The sequence below is a fragment of the Rhinolophus ferrumequinum genome, chromosome 8 (genome assembly GCF_004115265.2).
Source record: "Rhinolophus ferrumequinum isolate MPI-CBG mRhiFer1 chromosome 8, mRhiFer1_v1.p, whole genome shotgun sequence".
NCBI lineage: Eukaryota > Metazoa > Chordata > Mammalia > Chiroptera > Rhinolophidae > Rhinolophus > Rhinolophus ferrumequinum.
The window spans coordinates 47963989-47991538 of record NC_046291.1 but is presented as its reverse complement, the minus strand read 5'-3'; the positions used below and the strand labels follow the sequence as shown (position 1 = coordinate 47991538).

Genomic DNA, 27550 nt, shown 5'->3' with positions numbered 1-27550 from the left:
CAGGGCATACCTGTTCCACGGTACTTTATTTACTTTACCAGGATATTAATCTGTGGCCTAGGCATTAACATTGAAAACTTGAAATATGCAAGAGGTAGTCCAAACCCAAACACCCAACATGAGTTATCAGCGTTTCATTACTGAGGCAGTAAAACAGTGCTGTAAACAAGTCCATCTCTGATTGTAGCCGTAACCCATGCAGTTTGGAATTGAAAGAAGGGGTAATAGAAGGTGGCAATATAACATGAGAATGTCCATGAGTTGATTTTATTTGGTAAACTGGCATATATAGTAATAACTGTTTGGTCTGTCCACCACACTGGAATCTTAGAAAAGTGCGTAAAATTACAGGAGCATATAATTGGTGTAGTAAACTCATTTTCTCTGTTATCATACCTGGCATCTTTGGGTTATTAAAAGCCTTTAAACCAGTCATCTTCAAAGAGCTCTAATTGTCAATATGGCCTTGATAGATTATTCCTCTTAGCACAGTGCAAAAGAGATATAAACGGGCACCAAAGTCTGGGCAAATTTTTCGGGCCCATCTTATTTCAAGTTCAAAGAAGATCAGTAAATATTAATGAGGATAAAAACCATTCTTTAGAGCCTGGTTTCCTTACTCGAGGCATGGGACAACCAACTCATAAAGGATAAATAATTAACATTATAGTCAGAATCAGACTTTTGAAAAGTTAATTCATCATTTCCAGAAAGTTCTGTGATCTTTTTTATATAGGTAGCCCCATAAAAAGGACTATTTTCCAAGGTATAAATGATACACCAGAACCACAAAAAACAAGCTTAAGTTCTGACATTCTTGGATGAGCAATTATATGTTATTTCACCTACTTGTTCTGGTCAGAACATCCAGGGACACTTGTAGAAGGGTTTTGACACTCTCACCACCATTCACCCACCCACCACTACATACCCCTCAAGGAGATTTTTCTCAATAGGAGAAATAGGGTTAATAGAACAAAACAAAAACACCCTACCCCTCTCCTATGGCATTCTAAATTAGGAAAAGAAATCCCCAAACATGGAGGGATATGAAATGGGAAGACAAGATATGAGGAAAGATAAGGTGGTATCAGCCACCTTTAATGATTATTAAAGATTCACTACAGGTTTATCATATATAAAATCTGTGTTCTTTTAGGCCACGCCACCTAGGAGTACAACTTGTAGTGAACTGAAAGTAATTAATGGTATATATCACGCTCCCCAATATTATCTCCCCTACTCATTCCTGGGAGTTCTCAGGGTATACCTTAGTTGTCCCTAAAATGTGACTACTCAGCCTGCACGGATTCCTTCAACCTCTGCTGGTCATATTAGTAGGAAGGTGCCTTGCCTGTGGTCCATAGTGATGCTTCCTTCCCCTGGGCCGTTGCCTTGTGTTGTGTGCTATTGACACTCCTGAGCCCTGTGCCCGCAGGGGCATTTAATGCACTGAAACTGTAGAAAGTTCATGCCTTTTATGTCCACTCATGTCCTTAGCTGAGAATGTGCATCCATGGGAGGCTAGGGTAAGGGACAAATCCAAGAGACAAACCCCGTACTGAACTTGGAATCATCCAGACACTGAGGCATGTGGCCTTAAGTTCCATTAGGAAGAGTTCTTGACTCAGAAGTCCTCTTAGTCTCTCAGGTAAACAGACCACATCTCACTGGTCTTCTAGACATGTCTGAATCCTAGATGTGGTACAGCTTGGGCTGCAACTGGAGTCTGGCCTGTGTATGCATGTATTTGACCTCCAGATGCTTTTTAGCACTGGAAGAAAAAATCAATTTCTTCCCAAACTCTGGCTTAATCTCTGAATCACTGATCACTAGCTCGGTCCTAGCTGGGCATAATCCAATACCTTGAGACTCAGCCATCCTTTAACTCATGAAATCTCACGGATAACTCTGATTCCAGATTTCATATCTCTCTCGTTCTCTCTCTCTCTCTTTCTCTCTCTCTCTCTCTGTCTCTCATGTGTATATATATATAAATTTCTGTTAAAAAACGTATGTAGGTAGCAAAGTTTACAATATATTTGAATGTAAATATGGTTTGTCTGTACATATTGGTCGAAAAAAAAAACCAAAGTATTTATTTACAGTTATTTAGCTACAATGTTAGGAAACTGCCATTGCACATACTCTAGCATAAAATTTCAGTAAATACTTTTCAGTGTCTGTACAGGATTATTTTAAGCTCACTACATTTTAATGTTATTGCTACAATTATAAGACATCAGCTACCAATTATGATAATATTTTATTTACTTTATATATCAAGAAAAAAGCCATTAGGTTAAAATTATCTACTATATCTCAATTATACTGTAATAAGATACTAGCTAATATCTTTCAGGATAAAATCTGGAATAAATCAGTTAAGTTAATAATCTTGGTAATTTTAAGATGAAATAACCTTTGTTCTCAAATTTAAATACTTCATATTTTTAGTATGTTTGTGAGCTAACAATAGAAGAGCATGGTAGATTCCAAGACAATAGTGTTACTTTAGCAAAGAATTAAGCCTGAACACAGGGCAATACCTTATAGAGTAGACAGCTATTGATATTGCCCTGCTAAAGCTCTGGACTGTCCCAACAAATAGCTTTCAAGGTCATATTTAGTCCATTGTGAGCTTTGCTATCTTTCTCCCTGTCTGCCCGTTCCCTCTTTTAGCCATGATGATAATCATAATAACAGTAAAAATATAAAACAGTAAAATAATTATGAAAAGTTATTTCCATGAACAGAGTTTCTAGGTAACTGAACTTTATAAAAGTAAAAGAGCTTTAAATATTTTTATGCAAATATTAATAAAATATACGTAAGATATTAAAAATATAAATAATTATATGCAGTCACAGTTTTAACATTTTCTTAATGAACAATTGTTTTCAGTTGTAGAACACTGACGTTTTTTGGATTTATTTAGCCATTCGTTCATTCACTCATTCATCCATTCAACAAGTTATTTACTGAGTGCTATTATGTCCCAAGAACTATGAAAGGTAGTAGAAAAGACAGTAGCGATAGGGCAGTGGAAAAACATACAAATAGTGCTGCGCTGACAGCACTCACAATCTGGATGTATTTAGGATGCTTATCTCCACAACAAATAAACCCTGACTCCTGGGTTTTGGTTGTTCTGTCTCCTTCCTCTATTGTTAGTTGTCACCTCCTGCTGGCACCATGCCTCTCCTTCTGATCTGGGTCACCACCACAGGTCTTTCCTAAGCATCTCTCTAAGCCAATGTGAAGCCACACCCCTGGGTGGAGCCCAAACAGCTCACCTATGCCCACTGTATGCTCACTGCCTTTCCGAGCAATTCCCTCATCACTACTATGAGTTTGGGGTCTTCCCTTGTCTCCTTTCTTCATTAAAGTGTGACTAAACTATAATGATCTGATTCAATTATCAGGCCCAAAGGTCTCTGTGCCTTTATTCCTGGGCAGAAAAATGCAGCTACATGCAAATGAAACTCTTAGAAGTGTAGTCATCATTAAGTGTTATTACATACAAATATTACAATACGTCATTTTCCTTACAGTTACGGTAGTTTGCTTGATAATTCTGTGAACCTCCACAAAAACTTAAAAAAAGCAGACACCAAAACTTTCAAAAGGGAGAAAAATCAGGTTCTTCATACTCCCAGGTTTTGACCATGGCCTGTAGAAGTGCTGAGAGACAAGCAAGAATTCTGAGCTGCCTTTAAGGGAATGGTGGTGACTGAGGTGAAAAAGAATATCTGACACTCATTCACAGACTCATAGGCCTTTGCAGATGGAAGCAAGTCATGCTGAGCGGTTAAGCCTGGCAGTGAAGAACTCCAGTTCTGGGGCCAGACTTACATGGCTACACTCCGTACAATCATTTGACCTTGGCCTGATGTCTACTCAACATCTCTGTGCCTCAGTTTGCTCACCTGTAAAATAGTATGTACTTCATAGGATAATGACACTCAAAAGAATACAGGTAAAATGCTTTATATTATGCCTGGTCCATAGTAAACTCTTAGTAAATGTTACCTATAATTATCCTAACTTCTTCATCTATGTTACGGATGAAGATATAGGCCCTAAGATTAGATATAGGCCCTAAGATTAGAAAGTTAGAGGTAGTATGATTTCACTGATATGTGGTACATAAAACTGAAAACAACAAAGGAACAAGACAAACAAATGAAGAAACAAAAACTCATAGACACAGACAATAGTTTAGTGGGAGGGTAAGGGGGAAGGAGGTGTTAGATGAGGGTAAATGGGGTCAAATATATGGTGATGGAAGGAGAACTGACTCTGGGTGGTGAGCACACAATGTGATATATAGATGATGTGATACAGAATTGTGAAACCTATGTAACTTTACTAACAATTGTCACCCCAATAAACTTTAATTAACAAAACAAAACAGAACAACAAAGAAAGAAAGTTAGAGATAAAACCAATGCCAAAACCAGGCATGCTGATTCTCATCATATTACACAGGTTTTTTTCAGATATCCTCCTATTGAACAATTGGAAATAAATAAATACCGAACCATTCAAATGATCATGAAGGGGCTACTCAGTTGTATATGTCTCTCTTCCACTCTTAAACTGAAACATACAAACACAGCCAGTGGGCAGGACTGATTGTACAGAGGCAAGTGACAAAGGGTCAGAAAGCCATGTAAAGTTTCTCCTTATGCCCCAATAGGGTACCACTTGCTTCCTTACCTTAAACTTGTCAACTTCAGCTTTTGAACATGTCGCGTGGTATGATAGCACCTGATTCAGAAGAAAAACAAAACAAAAACTTTAATAACCAGACACAACTCTATGTTCTGAAATTCTCATGGCTTAAAAATAAACATTGCTCATGTATATCACCTTGACAAAATAGTGGATTTTAATGTGTGACAGAAAATTTCTGGTAACAATCTGTGACACAGATTGTCATCTGTGCGATTACAGTGGAATCCTTTATAATGATGAATGGAACTACAGTCCATATTATAGGCTAAGTATTTTAACCAGGATGTTTTCATAGGTAGTTGTTTTATCAAACGGTGACGATGTGGCTCAAGACCACAGTTCCCAAAGGATGTGAAATGCTCTGGAACATAAATAAATAAAAAGGTGGTGGCGGTGGTGGTGTGTGTATGTGTGAGTGTGTCCTGTGGCAGACACTAGACTGTTGACTCAATTTCCATCTCTGGTCTATTCTCACTTGCATGCTTTTATTACATAGGAAAGATTATATTGTTATGCCCAACCATCCGCAATGCTTTTTGTAAGAGGATTGTATTTCTCTCTCCTATTGACATTAGTATATGACTGATGTCATATATGCCTTAGTATATGTCTGGCTTTAGCCAATGGAATGTGGGGGAAAGTGACGGATGCCACTTTTGAGCAGTCTTTAAGAGCCATCATGTGTTTCTACCTCCTCCGTTTCCCCTCTACCATGGGAACTACATGGCTCCGAGAGGGGTGGCTCAGTCTGAGCCCCAAAATGAAGACAATACATTGAGCAGAGCCACAGCTGACCTGTGTCTGATGACATGTCATGTGAGCGAGAAATCAACCTTTGGGTTTTATCACCACATCATAACTTACTGAGACAGAGGATTAAAACGCAAAAACCCAGTTCAAAGGCTGCCTACAGCTGGGAGTGGTCATATGGGGTGGCCAGGTGGCAATACTCTGGTCAATGAAATATAAGTGGGAGTGTTGGGGTTGCCTCTTTCCTTTCTCTCCCTCCCTGGAAAACAGCTGTAAGGCCTGGAGATACAGCAAAACCTGGTGTCTGTGAGGTGACAACCACGAGTATGAACGACAGCTTATTATGGATAGTAGAGGAGAAAGGGAAAGAAAAATGACACTGGCCCTGGACTGCCCAGCCCCAGACTTCTTGTAATACACAACAAATGAACACGCATTTGCTTAAGTCAGTATTTGTATGTTATAAGACATATACTTACATATGCACACACATACATAATGTATACATGTTATCTGTTTTATGCTACCAATCCCATTCTTAATCTATATAAATCTCAAACAAATAAGTCTGGAACATGTTAAATCCCTCTTCAATTACCAACTATAGAGAACTGCAGTATGCATTTGGCTCTGAAAAGTAAAGTAACAGGTTTTATCTGGTTAAACTCAGCATTTCCCAAATCTAATTAGCCACAGAACTCTCTTTTAGGTGACATATTAATCTAGTAACATTCCAACCTAATAGCCTATTGACCAAGAACTTTGAGAAACACTGACCCAAGGCATGTATTATCTGTGTGAGAGAAAGAGGGCCACCATGGTAGCAGCGTCTCACAGTGGTTAGAACACAGCCTCTAGAGCCAGCCTACCAGGGTTCTACCACTTCCCAGCTGTTGGACTTTGGACAAGTGCTTTGATCTCTTTAAGTCTCATTTTTAAAATGGTATAGTAGTAACACTGTACAGGTATTTCCTGCTTAACATCAGTAATCTATTCTTGAAAATCAGAGGTTCCACCTGAAAACACCAACAGGGAGCCTGTTTCCCATTATTTTTAATAGGAAAAATTATGTATTATAAGACCTGAAACCACTTCTTAAAACTTAATGAAAGAAAGTAAAATTCATATGTATGTATGAACAAAAAATGATGTTTTGTTATAATCAAAGGCTGACTCTGGCCATAACCAATATAGTTCTTATATTCAATGTGTGTTCTCTTCCATTTAAATACTGTACGCACACACTTCTTTTCCCATAGCTTTCTTAACACTTTTTCATCTTTGGGAGGGGACTCATTGTCAAATACTAAGTAAAAGCAAGAGCTAAATATTAGAGGCATGGTGGCGACGCATTCAGGACAAGTTGCCTTTCTTAGCTCCAGATGTGTACCCTCATCGTTAAATTCCATGTGTTCTCAAAATATCTACACATGACTTGAGTATTATTTAGATCAATTTAATCTGGAATGTAAATCAAACTTACCCCATATCTCATTTTTTCACAAAAAATTATACAGAGTTTTGGGGACATAAACATAATTCTTCCCAATGTAAACAAAAACCAATAGATATTTTTACTGGGAAAATTCTGTGGTGTGAGCCTGTACTTCAGATAGTTCTTAGAAAGATTAAATGCAATAATATATGTTCAATACCCAGCACACAAAAAAAATCAATTTATTTTTATTGTATTAATATTCAATTACAAATATACCATATAAATATTTGGCAGAGTATTTTCACTGCAAAAATAACTGAATAGATTTTGTTCTTTAGGTTCAGTTTTACCATGGTAAACTTTAATTTGGTTGTCATTTTATTAAAATGTATTACTATTTACAAGTAGAAGATTGCTGATTCAATCTTCATAATTTATCTTTAAAAATTGATATAATTTACTTAATAAAAATTTCCACAAAAACTCAAGTTGAAATTCAAAATCTCTGCCACCAGGTGGTGCTTAGTCTGGCTTTTAGTATCAAAGGCATATTACCCACCCCCCTTGTTTAAATTGACTTTTCCCACTTCCTTTATTATTTAAAGAAACAAAAAAAGCTCTTAAAGCCACTAAATTGAAAGTATTTGAATCAGTGAAGCAGACAATTACAGATTGACTTATTTCCCATTTAAAATTTTCTTTTGTTTTATTATTGAGTTGTAATTCTTTGTATATTTTAGATACAAGTCCTCTGTTAAATATATATTTTGAAAATACTACTTCCACTGTTTTCCAGTCAAGATGGTGGAGTATGTAAACCCTGTGCTCACCTTCTCTCGCAACAACATCAAAATTACCGCTAAAGTACAAAACAACCATCATTGAGAATCACCTGAAGTCTAGCTGAACTGAAGCCCTACAATAACAGACATACAGAAGAAGCCACCTTGAGACTGGTAGGAGGGACAGAAACACAGAACAGGCTGATGCCATATCTGCATGTGACCATTAACAATCTGGAGGGATATCTTGGCTTTGGAGGTCCCCGGGGAGGAGCAAGGGGTCTCAGAGCCATATGAGGCTCCCCAGCCCAGGGTTCCAGTGCCAGGAGAGAAGTTCCCATAACTCCCATAACCAGCAGAGATTGTGGCTGAATGAGACAGAGGGCAGCTACACGCCCAGGTGCTCCTCTTATAGGACCTATGCATGGACTTACTTGCCGATGGACTCACTTGCTCTGAGCTCCAGTGCTGGGGCAGCCGCTCAAAAGGGGAAAGGGACACATGGGGAGGAAATTAGTTGTCTGGCTTCAGGGGGAGGAACTGAGTTGACTGTGAGGATTGTGAGGAGGGGCAGCTTTCTCCCGGAAGGAGGAGCTGCTGGGAGCCATTGTTTCTTGTTGAGCCTGCCTCCTTCTTGGCATGCTCGAGCAGGCTGCCGCCATTTCTGAGTTTCCATCAACCTGGCTAATGCCATTCACTCGTCCTCCCTGGTGATTCTGAGACCGCCTTCCACCCAACTGTCGAGCCCCACCCAACACCCAAGCTTCTGTCGGTGGCTTTTTCGTACAAACAGCCTGCCTTGGTTCATGCTGCCAACTTTCTTAAAATCTCTCAAAGGCTCATGGAACCCAAATAAGCAGCATCTGGCTTGTAGTGTCCCGTACCTCTCTGGCTGAACAGCCTGAAGCCCGGTACTAGCGGCATTGGAGAGAACGTTAGAGTGAAGATCAGATGGTAGAGAAGCAGGAAGCTGATTTGTAGACTAAGCTGTAGTTGAGCTTGTAAGTAGCATAGAATACTTTGAGAAGAGAAATGAAAGCCAGGGGTAGGAAGATAGTTTGGTATGGGGTTTCCAAGTGTCCCAAAGGCCAGGAGGTTTGTAGTCTGATAGGTAATGGGGGAGTAATTTAAGGTCTATGAGTGGATGAATGAAGCAATCTAAATTATGGCTTAGGAAGAACAAATAGAAGGCTATTAAAACTGCAAGAGGTAATGAAGCCCTTGAGCAGGATGGTTGCTGTGGCAATGGGAAAGGAGAAAATGGATGGGAGAGGCTTTGGGGAGGTAGAATAAATGGGGCTTGGATACTGATTGCATATGCCCTTTCTACACCCTCTGTTTGACCCTCATTCCTTCCCTCTTCTGATCATAAAGGTGTGTAAGGTGTCCCTTAATACACTGAGTTATATTTCCTGGAAAATTTCTCATCAGTATTAAGTAAGGCTTCATTTGTAATATCTATGAAAGACACCCAAAGGACAATTCTTGATGTTCGAAATGAAGAAGTAATATTATACATCAACACTCGTACTGTATTTTCTCTGTATTCTGGACTTACAGGAAAAGTTCTTCCCCTTTATTTTCAACATTAGTATATTTCTCATTGAAGCTCTGGGCTGCTCATGCAGAATGGAAAGCAAGATCATAAAATTAAAGTTATTAAAATGATAGTGAATTTCTTTCATTGGTCTAGTATTCAGTTTTAAGATCATCTCTGCTTTCTAAGAGCCCTAGAGCATTAGTTTTTATATGGTTAGAGAAAAGGACTTTAACAATAGGATTACAAAACTAAATCATGAGAAATTAAGAAAAGCAATCATCAAAATAATGGTTTATAATTCAGTTGTTAAACAAAATCCAGATAGGGTATTAGTCACTTCATTTTTTTAAAGGCCAGAATAATAGAAAATAGTTTTATGTTTATATTTCTGTTTTTTAGTGTTTGTGGATTAGGCTAAAATGAATTGAGGTTGCCAGCACGTGGCAACAGAGAAGGGACCCCCCCGCCAGCATGGCAAATCTCTTCTGGGAGGTGTGGCCCGTGAGATGTGTAGCTGTGGAAGAACTGCATGGCTGTTTTTGACATGGGCCATTTTGTATTGCCATGCCCTGGACTTTTCTGCAGAAACACACAGGATAATATGGGCTCCAGACAACAGGGTGACACTGAATGAACAGTAGTGAGCTGTGGTGGGCTGGAGCACAGCAGCTGTGGTTGTAATTCTGCTGGGATGCTCAGTGGTGTAAGACAGGGTGTGTCCAGGAACTAGAACAGCTCAAACTTCAAGTAGGAAATGATCTTCCTGATAAAAGAGGGAAAAATGACATCTCCTTCCTAGCCCCTCAATTAGCACAGTTTCACAGCAAATCTTGGGCTGAGCAGACAGAACTCAGTACAAATGAAGGACAGCCAGTGCTCTGGTTAATAAATCAGCTAACTTTTATAACTTTTATGAAGTGTTAACTGTAACTAAACACTCTTTCAACACTTCCGCTGCATTATTTTATTTAACTGTTTAAACACCTTTCTTATCATACCCATTTAACTATATGAAAAGACTGAGATTGAGAGGTTAAGTAGCTTGACCAAGACCAACACTACTCAACCAGGATTCAATCATCACCAGACTTATTAGACCACTACCAAAAAGACAAGGCTTTAAATCTTGTCCCTACACAGCCTTACTCTTGGGTAAAGCCAGCAGCCTCCTTCTGCGGGGCTTACTGATGTGAAGGAAGCAAGGCCTGCATTAAATGTGTACTTCCAGGGGGCTTTGAACATTTTCACCAGAATTTTTGAGGATGAGCTTTCCGAAAGATTTATCTGGAGACTATTTACATATAGAGGATGCACCAAGGGGGTATTTTTATTTAAAATGCCTAGGGGAAAGAATTTTTAAAACAGAAGAGAATGTTTGTTGTGCTGTCTCTCCAGAGTCTCAGGAACACGCAGAAGAAATGTGTTCACATCACCTCTCCAGGCCGTGAAGGCTTCGAGGGTGGTTATTGTCACTTGGGGCCAGGGGGTACTTGTGCTGCCAACTGAAACAAGGACACTGCAATAAGACAATGGGAATGAAAAAAGTTATATTTAGACATAGATCTTGGGCAAGATCAAGTAGCACAAAAACTGAAGGAAATACACAAAAAGGAGACACACAAGAAGAGGAAGCGAGAATGCTAACTTTCACTGGTAAATGGCCATTCATGCTTCAACCCAGTTATACTGCCCCTTCTCAACAGGAGGGAGCCTCTGCGAGGGAGGTGAGGAGTGAGAATATGGGTATATCTGGGACGTTCTGTGTGAGTTTGTGTGTGTGTGTGTGTGTGTGGTGTGAATTGTACTGAGGAGATATGAAGTGAGGTATAGGTGGGCCTAGTATATAGTGCGTCTTCCTTTTTATATTTGCAGAAACTCAGAAACAATGGGTGAGGCAACTCTGGGGAGATCAGAATTTGATGATGGTGAAGGAGGCATGACTCAACATTTGCTGTTCCAAATGCCTGTCTTTTGCTCTTTCTCCCAATCCACGGTGATTTCTCAGTAATAAATATACTACTATAAGTAATAACATAGTATTATTCTTATTACTATAATTTTATTGACTGCATATTAAACTCTTCACACGTATCATCTCATTTAATTTTCAAAATTGAGGTAGGTGACAGAGCCAGGATTTGAATAGAGTTCTGTACATAGACTTTAATGGTCTACTAGTGATGCTTGTTGACTAGTTGCATGTTTACAATTCACCTATGTATTAACTCATCCTGTAGATACTGTTTTTATTCCTTACTGTAAAGATGTTACATATAAAGAAAGTAGGACTCACTCAGAGAAAGAGCAAAAACAATCCCTTCTTCCATTTTTTCCTTCCTCCTTCTTGTCTTCCCTCCCTCTCCAAAAACCACTCAATAAATACTTCCTCTGTGCTAAGCACCCTGCTAGGTACTGGGCATAAGACTGCAAAACAGATAAAAAGCTCTGTGCTGGTAGAGTCCACAGTCTCGTTAGGAGAAAAATAGTATGCATAATAGATAGATCACTATAATTTTATGTCCTGCAAACCCCAAATCAGAGTACTGCACAGTACTCAACTATTTATTCTCTCCCTTGGTTTTCTCTTTCTACCAATAACTTACATGGTAGACAGACTCTTTTAAAGATTGGGTATGTATTATATCATACTGCTCTATAGAATGTTATCTCAACTCTGACATTTTACCTGCCCTATTAAATAAGTATTTCATAGATATAAACAAAATCTTTGATAATAGCTACAGTGCAGGAAAAAATAGGTCTTGGGTCAAAACCAGCTGGGATTCATGGGAGATAAGAACTGTCTTTTAGGACTTAGTGGGTTTGAGAGGAGATGTGGTACAGATAGGGGAAACAGGTCAGAGTTCCTGGTGGTATGTGTGTCGGGGGCGTGGGGCGAATTGGATAATGATGGAGCAGCTTCCCCTATCTGGGTCACATATCTTCATGGTGAGGATTTCTGTTATGGTAAAAAAAAGTTGTGAATTTCCAGAATATCTATATGTATTCAAAATAAGCTTATAATCCACTTAAAATTCTGAGAAATTATTTTTTGGATTATCACTTTTAATAAACCTAATATTTAAAATCTATATCTAACCATACAACATATATGGATGGACTTCAGGGAATCTGTGAACTCCCTGAAATTCTTTATAAAATTGTGTGCATATGTGCATTCTTATAGAGATGGGCTATAGCTTTCATCAAATTCAAATCCATGACTCTAAAATAATTAAGACCCATTGAATAGATAATCTAAAATTGAAAAACTAAGCCCCACAACAAGGATTTTGTCTCCTCATAAAATTAGGGCTTTTTAGCATACAATTCTGACATAAATACTGTACTTACATCAAGAGCCACAGATTGCTTGGCCCAGGACTTCTTCACTTGATCGTACATAATTGTATTGTTGATGCCAAGGCCACAAAAGATGACAAAAGCCTAATAAAGAGAAAGCCCACTAATTAAAAATTGCAATAACTCATATGAAAGAAATCAGGCAGTCATCAGGGATGGACCTGAAAATGTAATTTCATTGTACACAGAGCTATGCCTTGGGGAAATATGCACATTAAAATTCTTAATTACTATTGTCATGTAACAGCTTTATAGCTCGCATTGCACATCACATCAGAAAAAATTGTTAATTTAATGTCATTGTGAAGAAATGACTTCATACATTTAAAAACATGCTTACAGTCTGTTTAAATGTGTTCTTAATTTATTTCGGTTGTGGACTGATTTTAGTAATTCCGTTCCATTTAACCAAAAGCAACCTCTTTCAGTAGGTAGCCTATAAAATATTTTGGTAAAGAAGCCAAGTGAGTGTACCCATAAATTAAATATTTAGGGGAAGGAGGACTGATTTAGAATCAGTTAGTAAAGAAGCTGTGAGGTATTCTTGGCTAGAGGAAAATAATCATGGGTTTTCAGGTGGTCACTAGTGTGAGGTCTGTGAGGAAGCCTGTTCAGGACCAAACTTTCTCGCTAGAGGGCAGACTGGAGTAAAAGGAAGCTTGAAAAGGTAAGAAAGGTGAGGACAACATGCCTGGCAGAGCTGACATGAGTTTTCACGACTCTGAACACACCCAAACAAGACAAGGATAAGACAATTAACACTTTGGAGAGAAGAGTGGGCTATTCAGTTTTGTAATAAAATTAGGATAAAAACACTCAATTGTTACAAAATAATCTAATTAGTGATAAAGAGAATCAAATCTTACCTAATTATTAATACATTCTTTAAATCTTCCTTTAAATTCTGTCATTCTGTTTAAGTATAATGATAATTAACTAATAATTATTGATCCTTACAAATTTGGGCAAGCTACAACCATGTCTCAGCTATAACCCTTGCTTCACACATTTATTACCTTACCTCAAAAAGTCGTTGATCTGCATCATCAAAAGGTTTTCCGTCAAGTCTGTTTAACACTTGGGCCACTCCTGTGGGAAGAGTTGGGCATATATGGTCATTTTCAGCACTGGATGCTGTGCTGCTACGATATAGTAAAACTCAGCTAACTTTATGCCTCCTTTAAGTAACTTGAGATACTCAGTTTAATCTCTGGTCTCTCTAGTACCTGCTGTCTCCATGGCAGCAAATCTGAGGTGAACAGAAATGCCGTCTACTTTCTAGGCTGTGATATCCAGAGTAGTCTCAGTGAAGCCGGGAGTTCTACCAAGCATAAGTCTGATTTCTGAAAATGGTTTTCAAGAGACAGAGTGCACAATAACTCTGATAAATCTGGCATTATATGCACACACATACATATTATTGAATATGTATAACTGTGTGTCTCTATATGTGCTGGGGGTACCAAAAAATGTATACAAATGGACACTTTGGTCAATGTTGCTCAAGCAGTAGTTCGCTCCATGTCCCATTTAATACAAACGAAAAATAGCTGTAATTCTGAAGCATGGTAATTATTTTTTAAAACACCTGATTTCCCACCGGGGAGATAAATCATGATATGCTACAAGACATATATAATGAAATGCAAATCTTTTAGCATGTAACAGGCAAACTACAGTCTTAATTTTGAAAGAACAATAGGTGTTTACTGTTAGGAATGAAATGTAAATCTGTATGTGAGATTGCCATTGGACACTGACAGATAACACCTGGTATTTCTTATGAACTTTCTCTTCTCTTTCAACTTACATGTATTTAAAACTCTGTACATGTAATTTAATGCTTTGTGGTAGGGGCTCAAATTCCCATATCTTAGAAATTCTTTACGTTCAATAATGTACTAATGTATTTCTGCAAATTAAGTAAACTGATAAAAAAATGTTCTCTTAAAATTTAAGTCTTGACAATTTACAGAATACTAAATCGTTGGTTAAGTAGCAGTGTTTTAGAGTTTAAGAGGCAACATTGGGGGAGACAAATAGATGCATTAGTTACCTTATGCCTCTTAGAAAAATAACACATTTTCATTGTGTTTCAATAATTTTAACTAATGCCTCCATCCTTCGTGACTTCTTTACTTCAACCACTGATCTATTCTTGCTTAGACTTCTTAGGTTTGATATTTTCCTGACTCAGTTTAGGGAAAGGAACAGGGAAGGAGAGAAAAATTGTAAACTGCTTTGGCCCACAATTCCCCTATTCTGGGGAAATTGTAGCCTATTTCAGAACCATCCAGGCAGAAAGATGTATGTTCGGTATATGTTTAATAATGCGCGTTCTTTCTTCCTTTGTATTTAATCCATGGTTAATGCATAGATGTAAATATAGAAGATGTAGTGGGAAAGTTTGTACTAGGAGTTAGGAGGCCTGAGTTTTAGTTCTGACCCTGCAAGAAACTCACTCTTTGATTTTATTTGTCTTCTCTCCCCATCCCCCTTCAATTTGCACAGGGTACAATAAGATAATTCTATTAGCTGCTTTTTGAGATCCCTTAGAACTTCAAAATTATTGGTTCTTATTTAAAGGAATAAATATTTGCTCATTATTCTGATTCATGTTGATTTATCAGGAGTCTGCACCGTTGAGATTATACAAGAGTACGAGACATAGGTTGATGAGTACTAGACATAAAAAGGGGGACAAATAAAAAAGATATGGGTGTATTTTAAAGTTAATTTGTGTTTCTTTAAAAAAGATGTTTGAATACTTAGGTAATATCTTACCAATTATTTGGTGGTTGCTATTCCAAATAGGCACACAGAGAACCGATCTTATGTGAAAACCAGATATCTGGTCAGCCTAGGATATAAAAAAGTAGTTAATTAAAATCAAATATTATCTACCCATTTCTGACATATCTTACCACTCTTCATAATAAATATATTTTTTAAAAAGTTTAAAAAGACACATTATAACTTCATTTTTACTGCATACACTCACCTATCTCTGCTAGTTTAAAACATCACAACGAACATTCCAGAAAAATCAAGCCCTAACCAAGTATGAATCAGCCAAACACCCCACACGAACACTACCTCCCTAATCCCTGCAGCCACAGAGAGCTGGATGTAAAACTGTCTGGATGGTGATCACACCATCACACAAGAATTCAGGCAACAGTTTCTGTTCTGAGTATTTAAAGCATTTTAACTAAACCAGTGGTCAATATTTCTCTTTGATTAAACACATCTCTTGAGTCTGTAATGCTGCCATATGTATATTTACTTTAAATACTCTATATTTTTAACATTACTAATTTATTGTGTATGTTGTAAAATCATATAAAAAAATTGAAGTTGCAAAATATAAGATAAATGTAGAAGTTCAAAAATCTTTCTTCTGTACCCTGATTGTCAGGAGATGATATATTTAAAACATGAAGGTATAATTTTCAGTATCAAACAAACATCATTCAATAGCAAGCTCCACTTAATATTAAAAACCAATTGTTCATATTTGAACCATTAGATAAAAGCTACTAAAGACTGAAAGGGTGTCAGTGAGTTAATGTGACCTTGATTTCTAGTGAAAAAGGTAAACCTGCCATCCCAATATTATAGGAGAAAAAATAATATATCAAGGTTTTGGATCATGATAATCAGGATAAAAAGATATTATTATATTTTTAAATATTCATTGTAGAAGTAAAGAGTTGCATATTTTAACAATTTGAAATTGGAAGTTAATTTACATACTTAAATTTTATATTTCTTTCTGTTGTTGTTTTTCTCTGAGAAATTAATTTTCAGATGTCTTCTAGTCTTGATACCAGCATGTTAGTTTCTTTTAGTACTTTCCTTTTTTGGTCTTGTTCAACTACTCTTTCTCTGCTACTAGCGCATAAAGATATTCTCTTATTCTTTTCCTAGAATCTTTATTTTTTAGCTTTTAACATTCCCATTTAGATCTACAATCCAACTGGTGATAGTTTGGGGGTATAGAGTGAGCTAAGAGTGAAGATTCTATTTTTTATAGTAGATACAAAATTGAGCCAGCACCACCTGGGGTGGGGGGTATACCTCTCTCCGCCACTCTGCAGTACCACTCTTTTCGTTAATCAAGTGTTCACGTATGTTTGGATCTGTTTCTAGACTCTCTATTCTACTTTACTGATTTATGTGTCTATCTTTTTTTTTATTTTTATTGGAGAATATTGGGGAACAGTGGGTTTTTCCAGGACCCATCAGCTCCATGTCAAGTTGTTGTTTTTCAATTTAGTTGTGGGGGGCACAGCTCAGCTCCAAGTCAAGTCACTGTTTTCAATCTAGTTGTGGAGGGTGCAGCTCACTGGCCTGCGGGACCCAAACCGGCAACCTTGGTGTTATGAGCATCGTGCTCTAACCACTGAGCAAACGGCTGCCCACTGGCTCCAAGCGCAAGCCGTTGCTTCTCACTGGTCCATGTGGGACTCGAACCAGCGACCTCAGTGTTATGAGCACCATGCTCTAACCACTGAGCAAACTGGCAGCCCTCTATGTGTCTATTTTTATGCCAATAACATACTACCTTAAATAACAAAGTCTTATAATATAAGTCTTGGTATCAGGTAGTATAAATCTTCCAACTTTTTCCTTTTTTAAGACTATTTTCACCATTGATTTCTGGTAACATGGAAAGACCCTTGGCATTTCCATATTAATTTTAGAATCAACTTGAACTTAACACAGATACAGACACACACACACACACACACACACACACACACACGGCTGAGAGTTTTATTGGTATTCTATTGAATCTATCAATCAATTTGGGAAAGAACTGACATCTTTACAAAATTGAGTCTTTAAATCCATAAACACCCCTCCATTTAGGGTTCTTAAAATTTCTCTAAGCAAACTTTTATAGTTTTCTATGCAGAAGTCTTACACATAATTTGTTCTATTTGTACATGGTGTTTTAAAAGTTCATGTTATTGTAAATGGTGTTAGTAATTTATTTTCAAATGTTTTCAATTGGTATATAAAAATATAATTGGTTTTTGTATATTGAACTTGCATTCATCAATCTTGCTAAATTCAATTATTAACTTTAATATCTCGTCTGTAGTGCTTGGAATTTTCTAGGCACATCATATGTCATGTTACACTTAAATTTTATGTCTTTTAATCATGTGATTTTTTTCCCTCTTTTCGTTTGTTAACAGGATGAATTATATTTTTGAGAATTCAATACACAAACAAACAAAACCAAAAACATGAGCATAAATCACTATCCACTGCACTCTTCCAACATGTATGTATTTACCACCTCCAATGCACCAGACACATTGCTGGGTGTCAAGGACATAAAAATGAATTCAAACAGTTATTACCCTTGGGGCACACACAGTCTAGTCAAGATAGAAATGGTTAAGATAATAGAAGTGCCCAACTCAAGAATGTTCAAAACACTATAGAAAAGCCAGCAACTGCCTGTGTTTAGGGAAATCCAGAGCAGCTCCAGATCCTTAAAAGTGGGTCTTCAAAGAGGAAGATGACAATGATGACAATAATCTAACGTTTCCGGATGTTCACTCCCTGGCAGGCTCCTCTTCCGTGCTTCCATGTGTATTACGTCATATACTTATTAAAACAACCATATAAGATAGGTACTGTTAACATCCTCCCTTATCAGATAACACGTAGAGAGAATACCTTGACCAGGGAGAGACTGGCTTAAAGGAAGCCAGACAATGACAAACATATTCATCAACATTATCTTCCAAAAGAACAAAGTGGTTTTCTTCATCTCCCTCAGGATAATGTCTAAATTCTAGCAATGCTAGTGAGCATGAAGAGAAGGAAGTCGGTTTTAGGGCTGTCCGGGGGGTATACTCTACAGACTTGGGCAAGTCGGAACAGCACCGGAATGGTGGGGTAGGTTTTGTTTTGCTGAGGCTCACATACAATGGTCGTGATCCTGAACCAGCACTGAGCGGTGGGCACAGTTACCTCTGCCAATGGTGGGACACCCATAATCTCTGTCTAACTTCTCCCAGGAAATCTGAAGCAGGTCGGGAAAGAAGTCACAGAGCAAAAAGAAAGGGAACAAGCAGTGAGTGAGACAAACAAGGAGAGAGACAGCTTGAGAGGCTGGTAGAGAAAAACAAAGCTTTGGCTGCCAGTGAAATGAAAGAGATGTTTTCCCCTCCTCAAATTGTTGCAGTTTCCCAAAATAATGTTTTATCCTGGGCAGGTGGGAGTATGTGTTCTCCCATTCCCATGGAGGATAACCTTGAGGTTTCTGGTTTGAGTAAGGGTAGTGGGGTTCCTTGAGGCAGGGAACACAGGACATTTGAGGAAAACAATACTGAGTCCAAGCTGGCACACATTACAACTGAGATGGCAAATGGAGAGAAAGGGGGGCTAGAGATAATAATCTTGGAGTCATCAGCCTCTGGTATTCACTGAGTGGGTAAAATCACCACTTCTCTTCACTACTCACAGCTCCTCCCTTCTGTATCTTACTTGTCTTGGTGACCTCCTAACCTTCCTTACCCTCCTGGTCATCGGATTATACCCACTGTACGGTCTTCTCCACCAAATGCTACTCTCCAGAAATCATCTCCAGTTGCTTTACCCTAAGTATCAGCAACTGAGAGATTACTGGCAGCAAACGCACTTCTGCAGATCCACAGAGCTCTAACTTTTCATGGTTTCAATTTTGCACATTCTTCTTTCTAACAGAAGCATAGCTGATAGAAGGCATTATAGAGAAAAGAACGAATTGTCCTGCCAGGCTAGCATTTAGCATCCCAGATTGAAGGATTGTTTTGCTATTAAGATCTGACAAGCAAAACGGGTTTTCATGCTCTACCTCAAAGGGTCTCAGAGCCTGGAGCCCTATTATCCTTAAGTGCTACATGACAAGGGTAAGAGTTATTGAGTTGTCCATAATAGGCTTTAATTTAACAACAACAACAACAACAACAAACAGAGAAAGAACTTCATATGGAAGAACGGCATGGGATTAAAGAACGACAGATTTAGGATTAGGAAACAGATTTAACGGTGTAACTCTGGCCATCGGACACCCATGGCGGAGGAGATCTGGGTGCTGATGGATTTCCCACCACTCCTGAATTTGTAACAAATACATAGACCACAAACCATCCATGAGTATGGCCTGCCCTACTTTTTTGTTACTTTCTGTGTTCCCCTTGAGGAACCTTCCCGATTTAAATGTTGGGTCCAATTGTTTGTTCCTGTTGCAGCCAGAAAACAAACCTTGCATGTAATGGATCCAAAGTTCTCCCCATAACTATACAAATGGAAGGAAATATCGAATAAAGCAATAGAATATTATATCTTGAGTTGACTAACTAATGGCTTGTTGTGCATTAGTGTATTTGTTTTAAGGTGTCCTTTTGAATCCAGTTGAAAATAAGGGCAGAATGCTTCACAGACAATGTACTACAGTGCAATTAACTATTGGGAGTTGAATTCATCAGCACAATGCCAACTAAAGCAAGGCCAGAATAATTGCTCCATGGTGAAGGTATTTGTAAACAGGGTACGCATTCCAAGAAGCCACCTGATACAGTGGCAGGTCATTTGTGAATGCAGTTTATGTACATACTGTTGGGGCAGTTTCAGACAAGGACTTTAAACTAAAATCCAAGCAACACTCCATGCTGGCAAGGGCAATAGAAAATAATCCATCTGAATTCCCCAAAGATACACTTAGGCAAGTTAATTTACTTAGGTCTTTCATTATTTCAATTCTGGTTTTGAGTAATGGTTTATAGTTTTTAGAGGGCTCACAATAGCTTGGTAAAGTATAATTTAATAGAAAATATAAAGGGTCTAAAAAATTTTAATATCTTTATAATGTTGCCTGATTACAAAAATAATATAAACACATGAAATTTTTAAATAAAAATAAAATCAAAAGCTCTAATTTTGACATCTCTAGAGATAACAACTATTAACATTTGGTATAAGTTATTCCTGATCTTTTCCTACAAATATATAATATATTCACACATCAATTTATAATATATTAACAGTATTTAATATATTTATAAATAACGTAGATAATATGTTCAACAATACTAAATAATATTCCAAAATAATGTCTATTATGTACTAAACATTGTTCTTTATGGGAATACATCAGTGAACAAAACTGGCAAAATCATCACCTTCACTGAGCTTCTATTCTAATGAGAGAAGACAGATGGTAAATAATATCCCCCCCCCAAAAAAAAAAAACATAAATAAATTATTTATTAGAAGGTGTTAGAAATTAGGCAGAAAAAATAGAACAAGATAAAAGGGATTAAGAATACCAAGTGTGCCAGGCCTTACTAACAGGTAACATCTGCATGATCACTTCAAAGAGGTGAGGATGTGAGCCATTCAGCTTTTGAAGGAAGAGTATTTTACCTGAGGGAGTAGCCAGTGCAAAGGCCCTGAGGTAGATATGTGAGTGGCATGCTTTAGGAATAACAAGGAAACCAGTGTGGCTGGAGAAGTATGAGTGAGAGCTGGGGGTAGATAATGAGATATGAGATTGTGAAGGACATTGTAAACCCCTGAAAAAATTGCAAATTTGGCTTTTAAGTGAAATAAGGAGACTGAAGAGTTTGTGAGCAGACTTGAGATATGATGTGATTTAAAATTTAAAAGCCTCTGGCTATTGTATTGAGAACAGAGTATAGAGGGGAAGAGTGGGAACAGAGAGCGATTAAGAAGTTATGGCCATGAAATAGCACAGCGATGATGGTGGCTTGAACCTACGTGGTAGCAGTTGAGGGGTGAGAAGCGGTCAGATTCTGGATAAATTTTGCAGGTAGAGCCATTTGGACATGCTGCTGAATTAGATATGCTACATTAGAGAATTATGCCTATAAAAATTTTGGCATATGTATCAGGAAGGATTGAATTGCTTTAATAGAGATAGGGAAACAGAGAGAAGAGCAGGCTTGGGAGAAAAAAAGATTGTGAGCTCTGTTTCAGAAATGTTAAGTTTGAAATGTCTATTAGAAAAATACGCCTACATATGTATATATACCCACAGATAATTATTCTATGCATACTTCTACACATTATTCTAAACATACTTCTCTGTGGCTTGTTTTCTTTTTTTCTTGTGGATATTTTTTTATATCAGGACATATGGATTATCTCATGGGATAGAGACATTTTGTATAGGCTCAATTTGAGCCTTTATTATAATGTGGTCGGCAGAATTCTAATGGCCTCTAAGATTCCCACCCTCCACTTTATACAAGGCTTGTATAATACCACCCCCCACCACTGAGTATGAGTAAAACCTGTGATAAGATGGCTACTTCTTTGTCTAGGTTATATTATATGCAAAGGTATTGGGACAGCCACTCCTGTGATTTTGTAAGTCACTCCTGACATTATGTAAGCCCCTGCCATAGCCAACTGGAGTAAGATTCTCTTGCTGGCTTTGAAAAAGTAAGCTGGCATGTTGTGAGCAGGCCACGTGGCTAGGACCAGTCTCCAGGAGTGGAGGGAGACATTTGGTCAACAGCCAGTAAGAACCTCAGTCTACAACTGCAAGGAATTCAATTCCGCCAACAACTTGAATGAGCTTTGAAAAGAATACCAAGAACCAAATGAGAACACCACCTCGCCAATACCTTGATTTCAGCCTTGTGAGACCCTGAGTGGAAAACCCAGTTATACTACGCCCTGACTTCTGACCTACAGACGCTAGGGGATAATAAGTGGGTATCTGTCCTAAGCTGTGGAACTTGTGGGGTTTTGTGATGCAGCAACAGAAAATGAATGTACGTGGTTTTCCTGTCAATGTCTTCAGGAAACGAGCATGGATTCCCCACGTCCCAAGGAGCAAATGACTAATAAAATTACTAAACCCGCTAACATGATAACCCACGTACACGAGTGTTTCTTGAGCCACTATAAATAAACATAATCAGTCATATTTAATGGGTCACTTCCATCTTCCATCCTTTTCAAAGATCACAGCCATGTAACAGAATAAACATATCCTCATCTTCATAAGGTTACAAAAGTCAAAGCTCAGAAATCTAGTTCTGGCCCTGTGACTATCTTATATAACCACTCTGTCATAATTTTCCACCCATGAACCAATGAGTTTGGCCATAAAACCAGGCATACTATCAAGCCCAGCAGGCACCACTCCTAAGAGTCAACTTAAATAGGCAGACAGAAGGCAAGTAATCACAGTGGCTGCCCGCTGTCGCTCTGCTCACCACAAGGAGGGAACGCCATTAAATATTTAACACAATCACAGGGAGAACCCCCAGCAGGTGGGCAACTATGATTACTTGCCCCATAGCCCTCGCAGCAAGCCCCTGACAGCACCTGGGATGAGCCTTATATCACATTAAAACCATCCCTTTGTAGCTTCTATCAAAAAGAAGACCAACAGTTTCAAAACAGATTATGAAATTGAGATCATTCTCTGGCTGTGTAACTTTGGGCAGAGTTTCAGAGGAGTTCCCAGACGTTATGACATGGCAGGGAAGTCACAGAAATTGGAAATCTACTGCTCACCCCTATAAGGTAGGATCTGGTGACCATCTCCCCAGGGCAGCCCTCGGCCACAGGACATACATCCAGCCTTCACTACCTGCTGACGCCTGCTATCGCTCCTCCTCTGATCAGAGAAGGAAAGATCTGGCTTTCCCGAATACCTATGTGTTGTCAGATTATTGCCAACATCTCTTCTTTACTGTCAACAAACCATCACCCTTAACGGCCCTCTCTGGGTAGAGACTTTCCTTTTCCTTGCCCTTTGTGCCTTTGAAGGAAGGGGACATTGAATATGGCTTCTCCACAATCCAAGGTCTGCTGGTCTGCAGCTCTGTGTAAAGGTCCCCTCATGTAGAGAAAAGGCTTTGCCTTTGGTACCTCCCTGGAACAAAAAATCTAGTCCTCAATCAAACCAATATCTTCACCTGATATTTATACAGGACCGCATGATTTACAAAACATTGATATAGAATTCTACATGTTATAATATAACCTGTATGTAAGCAGTGGAGCAGGCAGGACACAATGGTAGGTCTGCAGGCCATAAGTCCATGTGCCCATATGGAGAGAGGAAGGAAGGGGTGGTCACTCCATTGCCCAGGCAACCCCACAGCAGCGCCCGACACCCCCCACCCCGCAGAGGCCACTCAGGAAGAAAGACTTGAATTCAGAATTAGAAGGTCCAGAGTCTGTACTGCATCCTGCCTCAAGAAAGCTGTGTGGCCTTAGAGAAGTTACTTCAGCTCTCTGAGTCTCTGGTTTTTCATCTGTAAATCAAAGAAATCGCTAATATCTCTATTAACTGAAAGTTGACATATCTATAGTACGGAGTCTCAGAATAAGACCAATCCACTTTTGAGTGTTTTATCCTAGGTCACCACATTGTCTGATGAATTAGAGTCCTTCTTCCTACTCAGTAAAGAAAATTCAGGTTGCCTGAATTCACCATTGAGCCATTGAGAAATTTAGCATAGATACCAGTGTTTAGGGTAATTGTGTTTCTGGCAGTTTAAAATCCATTATGTAGACTTATGTTGAGAAAATCTGTAGGAAAAATAAGAAATGCTTTTAAAGGATTCCCCATGCTACCTCTGCAAAGTATCATTCTTGTTAACCAACCTCAAACTATTCAGGGAAGTCACTGAGTGCAGAGAACAAAAAAAGCAAGCATTTTTCCCAGTGGAGATAACAATTAGTCATTAATCCTGGATTGAAAAACAACTGTTCCCTTATATTTTACCACTGATAAACAATGACTCCGTTATGATTACTGGGAAAAAATATGGATCCATATACCAGACACGAGAAGAGAGGACTCAAATCTTTGCAGGAAGACAACACAGTTCTAAAAGGTACCCTCTGTCTCTAGGATGATTCTAGAATTACTTTTAGTGAAAGAATGAAGCAATTCCATTTTGACATGTTATTATTTTCAGGGAAATAATACATTAATGAAAAAATATTCAAAATGGTTGTCTTTATTTTATGACCTGCACCATCTTCCCTCAGGTTTTGTGGGGAGAAGCTGTCAGCCTCTTAGCCTCTTGGGGGAGTGCTGTGGCTCAGTCTGATATCTGTTTCTTTCATTATTAACATAAATAGTTGACATTGTTACTGAGGCAAAATATACTTGAGAAGGGAAGAAGCCTAAGCAGATAAATAATTTTGCTTTTCCTGGTGTGATACACAACACGCACACACATACAACATACACACACATTTGTAGAACATACTGTCTACTAAATGCTTTTATATAGGAAGATCTCTCTCTCTCTTTTTCTCTCCCCTTGTCTCATCTCCATTTGTATTAATTCCTTTACAACTTTTTTTACCCCTCAGTATAAGAAGAAAAACATAACTTTAAATTCTAGTACCACGCAAAGAGAATGTGTAAAAATCATGGTATAATGCATCTTCAATTTGCATTTAAAATCCCATATTAGCTGTGTGGCAGATTGAAAGCACTTAGATGGAAAGTCAAGAAATAATGATGGTCTAAATACATGCTTTATTTTATCATAGGGTAGAAAAGTGATTTCACGAAACCGTTACTGCTTAACCTACCACAGTTTACTGTCTTCAGACATCATTGCTTCTAACTACTGGATCAGGGCATGAAATTTTTATGCCCAATCCCACAGAAATAACTGTTGCATTTTTGCTCGAGAGTCCACACTGTTCTTTTTATGATCAGTGGGGCAGACGGCCTTCCTTATTGGAATGGACTGTGAGTGTGAAAAAAAATGTAAAATGGCTGTATCACTACTCAGGAAGAGAAGAAGTAAGAGTCTGCTCATAGTCATAAGGATATGGTCTATTCAAGCTCACTATAATGTATTACCAAGAAGTACCTTGAGATATTAAGCATGCTTGCTACATGTACTGTTAAAAATAAAAGCAATGATTGGAAAGTAATTTCCCGTTTCTTCTAGAGTTGAAAATACTTACAGCCTATGACCAGCATGTCATTGTCCTAAATATAGACGCCAGAAAAACTCTTGCACCTGTGCACTTAGAGCCATGCACAAGAATGCCATTGGCAGTTATAGTATGTCACAGCAAAGCATTTAATACAAATATCCATCAACACTCTAGTGGATAAATAAAATGAGGCTAATCCATGCAATGGGATACTCGGCAGCAGTGAAAATAAATGAATGAATTACAAATTCATGTGACTCAGGAATACACGAGTATGTCTATAGCCACAGGAGAATACATACAGTATAATTAATTTATATAAACTTCAGAGACACACAAACTATAATAATATATTTGGCAGAGATTCAAACATGTGATAAAACTGTCTAGAAAGCAAAGGACTGCTAAATTCAAATTGGATAGTAGTTACCTCTGTGGAAAATAAAGGAGATGGGATTAGGGAAGATTAATACAAGGATTCAAAAGTAATGATCATAATCTTTTTCTTAAATTGGATGGTGGATGTTTACTGCATTATGTTTCATTATACCTTTACATGTGCCATATTAAACAACTTTTTTAAATGGTATAATTTGTTAATTCTTTTTGCTTCCCCAGAATTCGACTCTACGGTCGAAAGCTAAGAGCAGAATAATAGGAATCCATAGCAAATTTAGCCCTATAATTTGGGGTAGGAATCAACCATGATCTCTTGACATCTCATCTAATAGGTTGACTTTGTAACAATGAATTGGCAATTCATGATTTGTCTGCATAGCAGGCCTTTCAGTTTTTTCAGTTATTACTGATGTTAATAATAGAGGACTGAGAGCACCTCTTCATAAAACTGTATGCCTAGAAATCTGTTCTTCAGTATTCTCCCTTTCAAATCAAGGAGGCATGAAACATAGCAAAAGGCAAAACTTCATAAAATCAGTCCTAACACAATCATAATGCTAAAGTGTATGACTATTGATGTCTACAAATCATTTCCACTCTGTCAGTCACAGAACTCAGGTGGTGGTGTTCTTACTTACAGCAGGAGAACTGAAGAAGTGTTGGACTGTGCGCTTTCCCAGGAAGGTAACTAAAGTTCAGAAATCGTGTATCAGAACTGAGGAGCGCTAGAGGATGGTCAGCATTGGGACACCTAAAGGCACAAGCTAGAGATATGCCCAACCTAGACTGGGAGTTCATGACAATATTTCCAAGACAGGAGACTCAGCTGATGCTCAAGAATGAATAGAGTAACTTCTGGTTAAGATGGCAGAATAGGTAAATGCTATGCTTGCCTCCTCTCATGACCACTTCAAAATTACAGCAAAATTATAGAAAATGATTCGCTGAACAGAACTCCTACAAGTAGGAGTATAGAGAAGAAGCCACAATGAAAATACATCGAGGATGTAGCCTGGGGGAAGGAACGTCCAGGCAGTTAGAGAGGGGTCGAGATTTGGGAATTCAAAATTTCCCTGCAGAGATCTGCAAAGATGATCTGACTGAAGTTAGAATCAGACTTTGATTCCAGCCTCCCCACCATCATTGTGTCCCACTCCAGACATTGGAGACAGCACAACGCACGATTAAGAGTAAGGGCCGTGGAATCTGAGGCTAGGACTGACTCCATGTCTGCCTCCAGAGTCTTAGACCAGCTCTCATTTAGGATCAAATGTTCAGTTATTACTAATCTATCTGTTCTGTAGCCAGTGTGATCTTCCTCTCTAAAATACAACTCCTGCTTCTCCCCTACTTAAAACTCAACTACTAGATCCCCATTGCCCCAAAATCAATTGATTCCTAACCTCTAAACATGGCTTTCAAAGTCTTTGAGTGATCTGGCCCCTGCTTCCCTCTCCAGCCTCATCTAGTGGGCCTTTCAGCCACATTAACACATCTTAGTTCCGAAGCTCCCCATGCTCTCTCAGCTTGGCCTGAATAGATGTCTCCTTTCCCTTCCTCACCATAAAACTCCTTTTACTT

The 27550-nt window shown here is 38.3% G+C and overlaps 1 protein-coding gene across 1 annotated transcript in view; it reads right to left on the bottom strand.

The window, feature by feature from the left end:
• PDE11A (phosphodiesterase 11A) overlaps positions 1-27550 on the bottom strand; it is a 319917-nt gene that overhangs the window by 131334 nt on the left and 161033 nt on the right. Inside the window, exons 7-10 of the mRNA XM_033111416.1 lie at positions 15398-15473; positions 13635-13702; positions 12605-12697; positions 4723-4773 (exon numbers count right to left, since the gene is read on the bottom strand). Of these exons, the coding sequence (XP_032967307.1) occupies positions 4723-4773; positions 12605-12697; positions 13635-13702; positions 15398-15473 (288 nt within the window). The remainder of the gene's footprint in view (positions 1-4722; positions 4774-12604; positions 12698-13634; positions 13703-15397; positions 15474-27550) is intronic.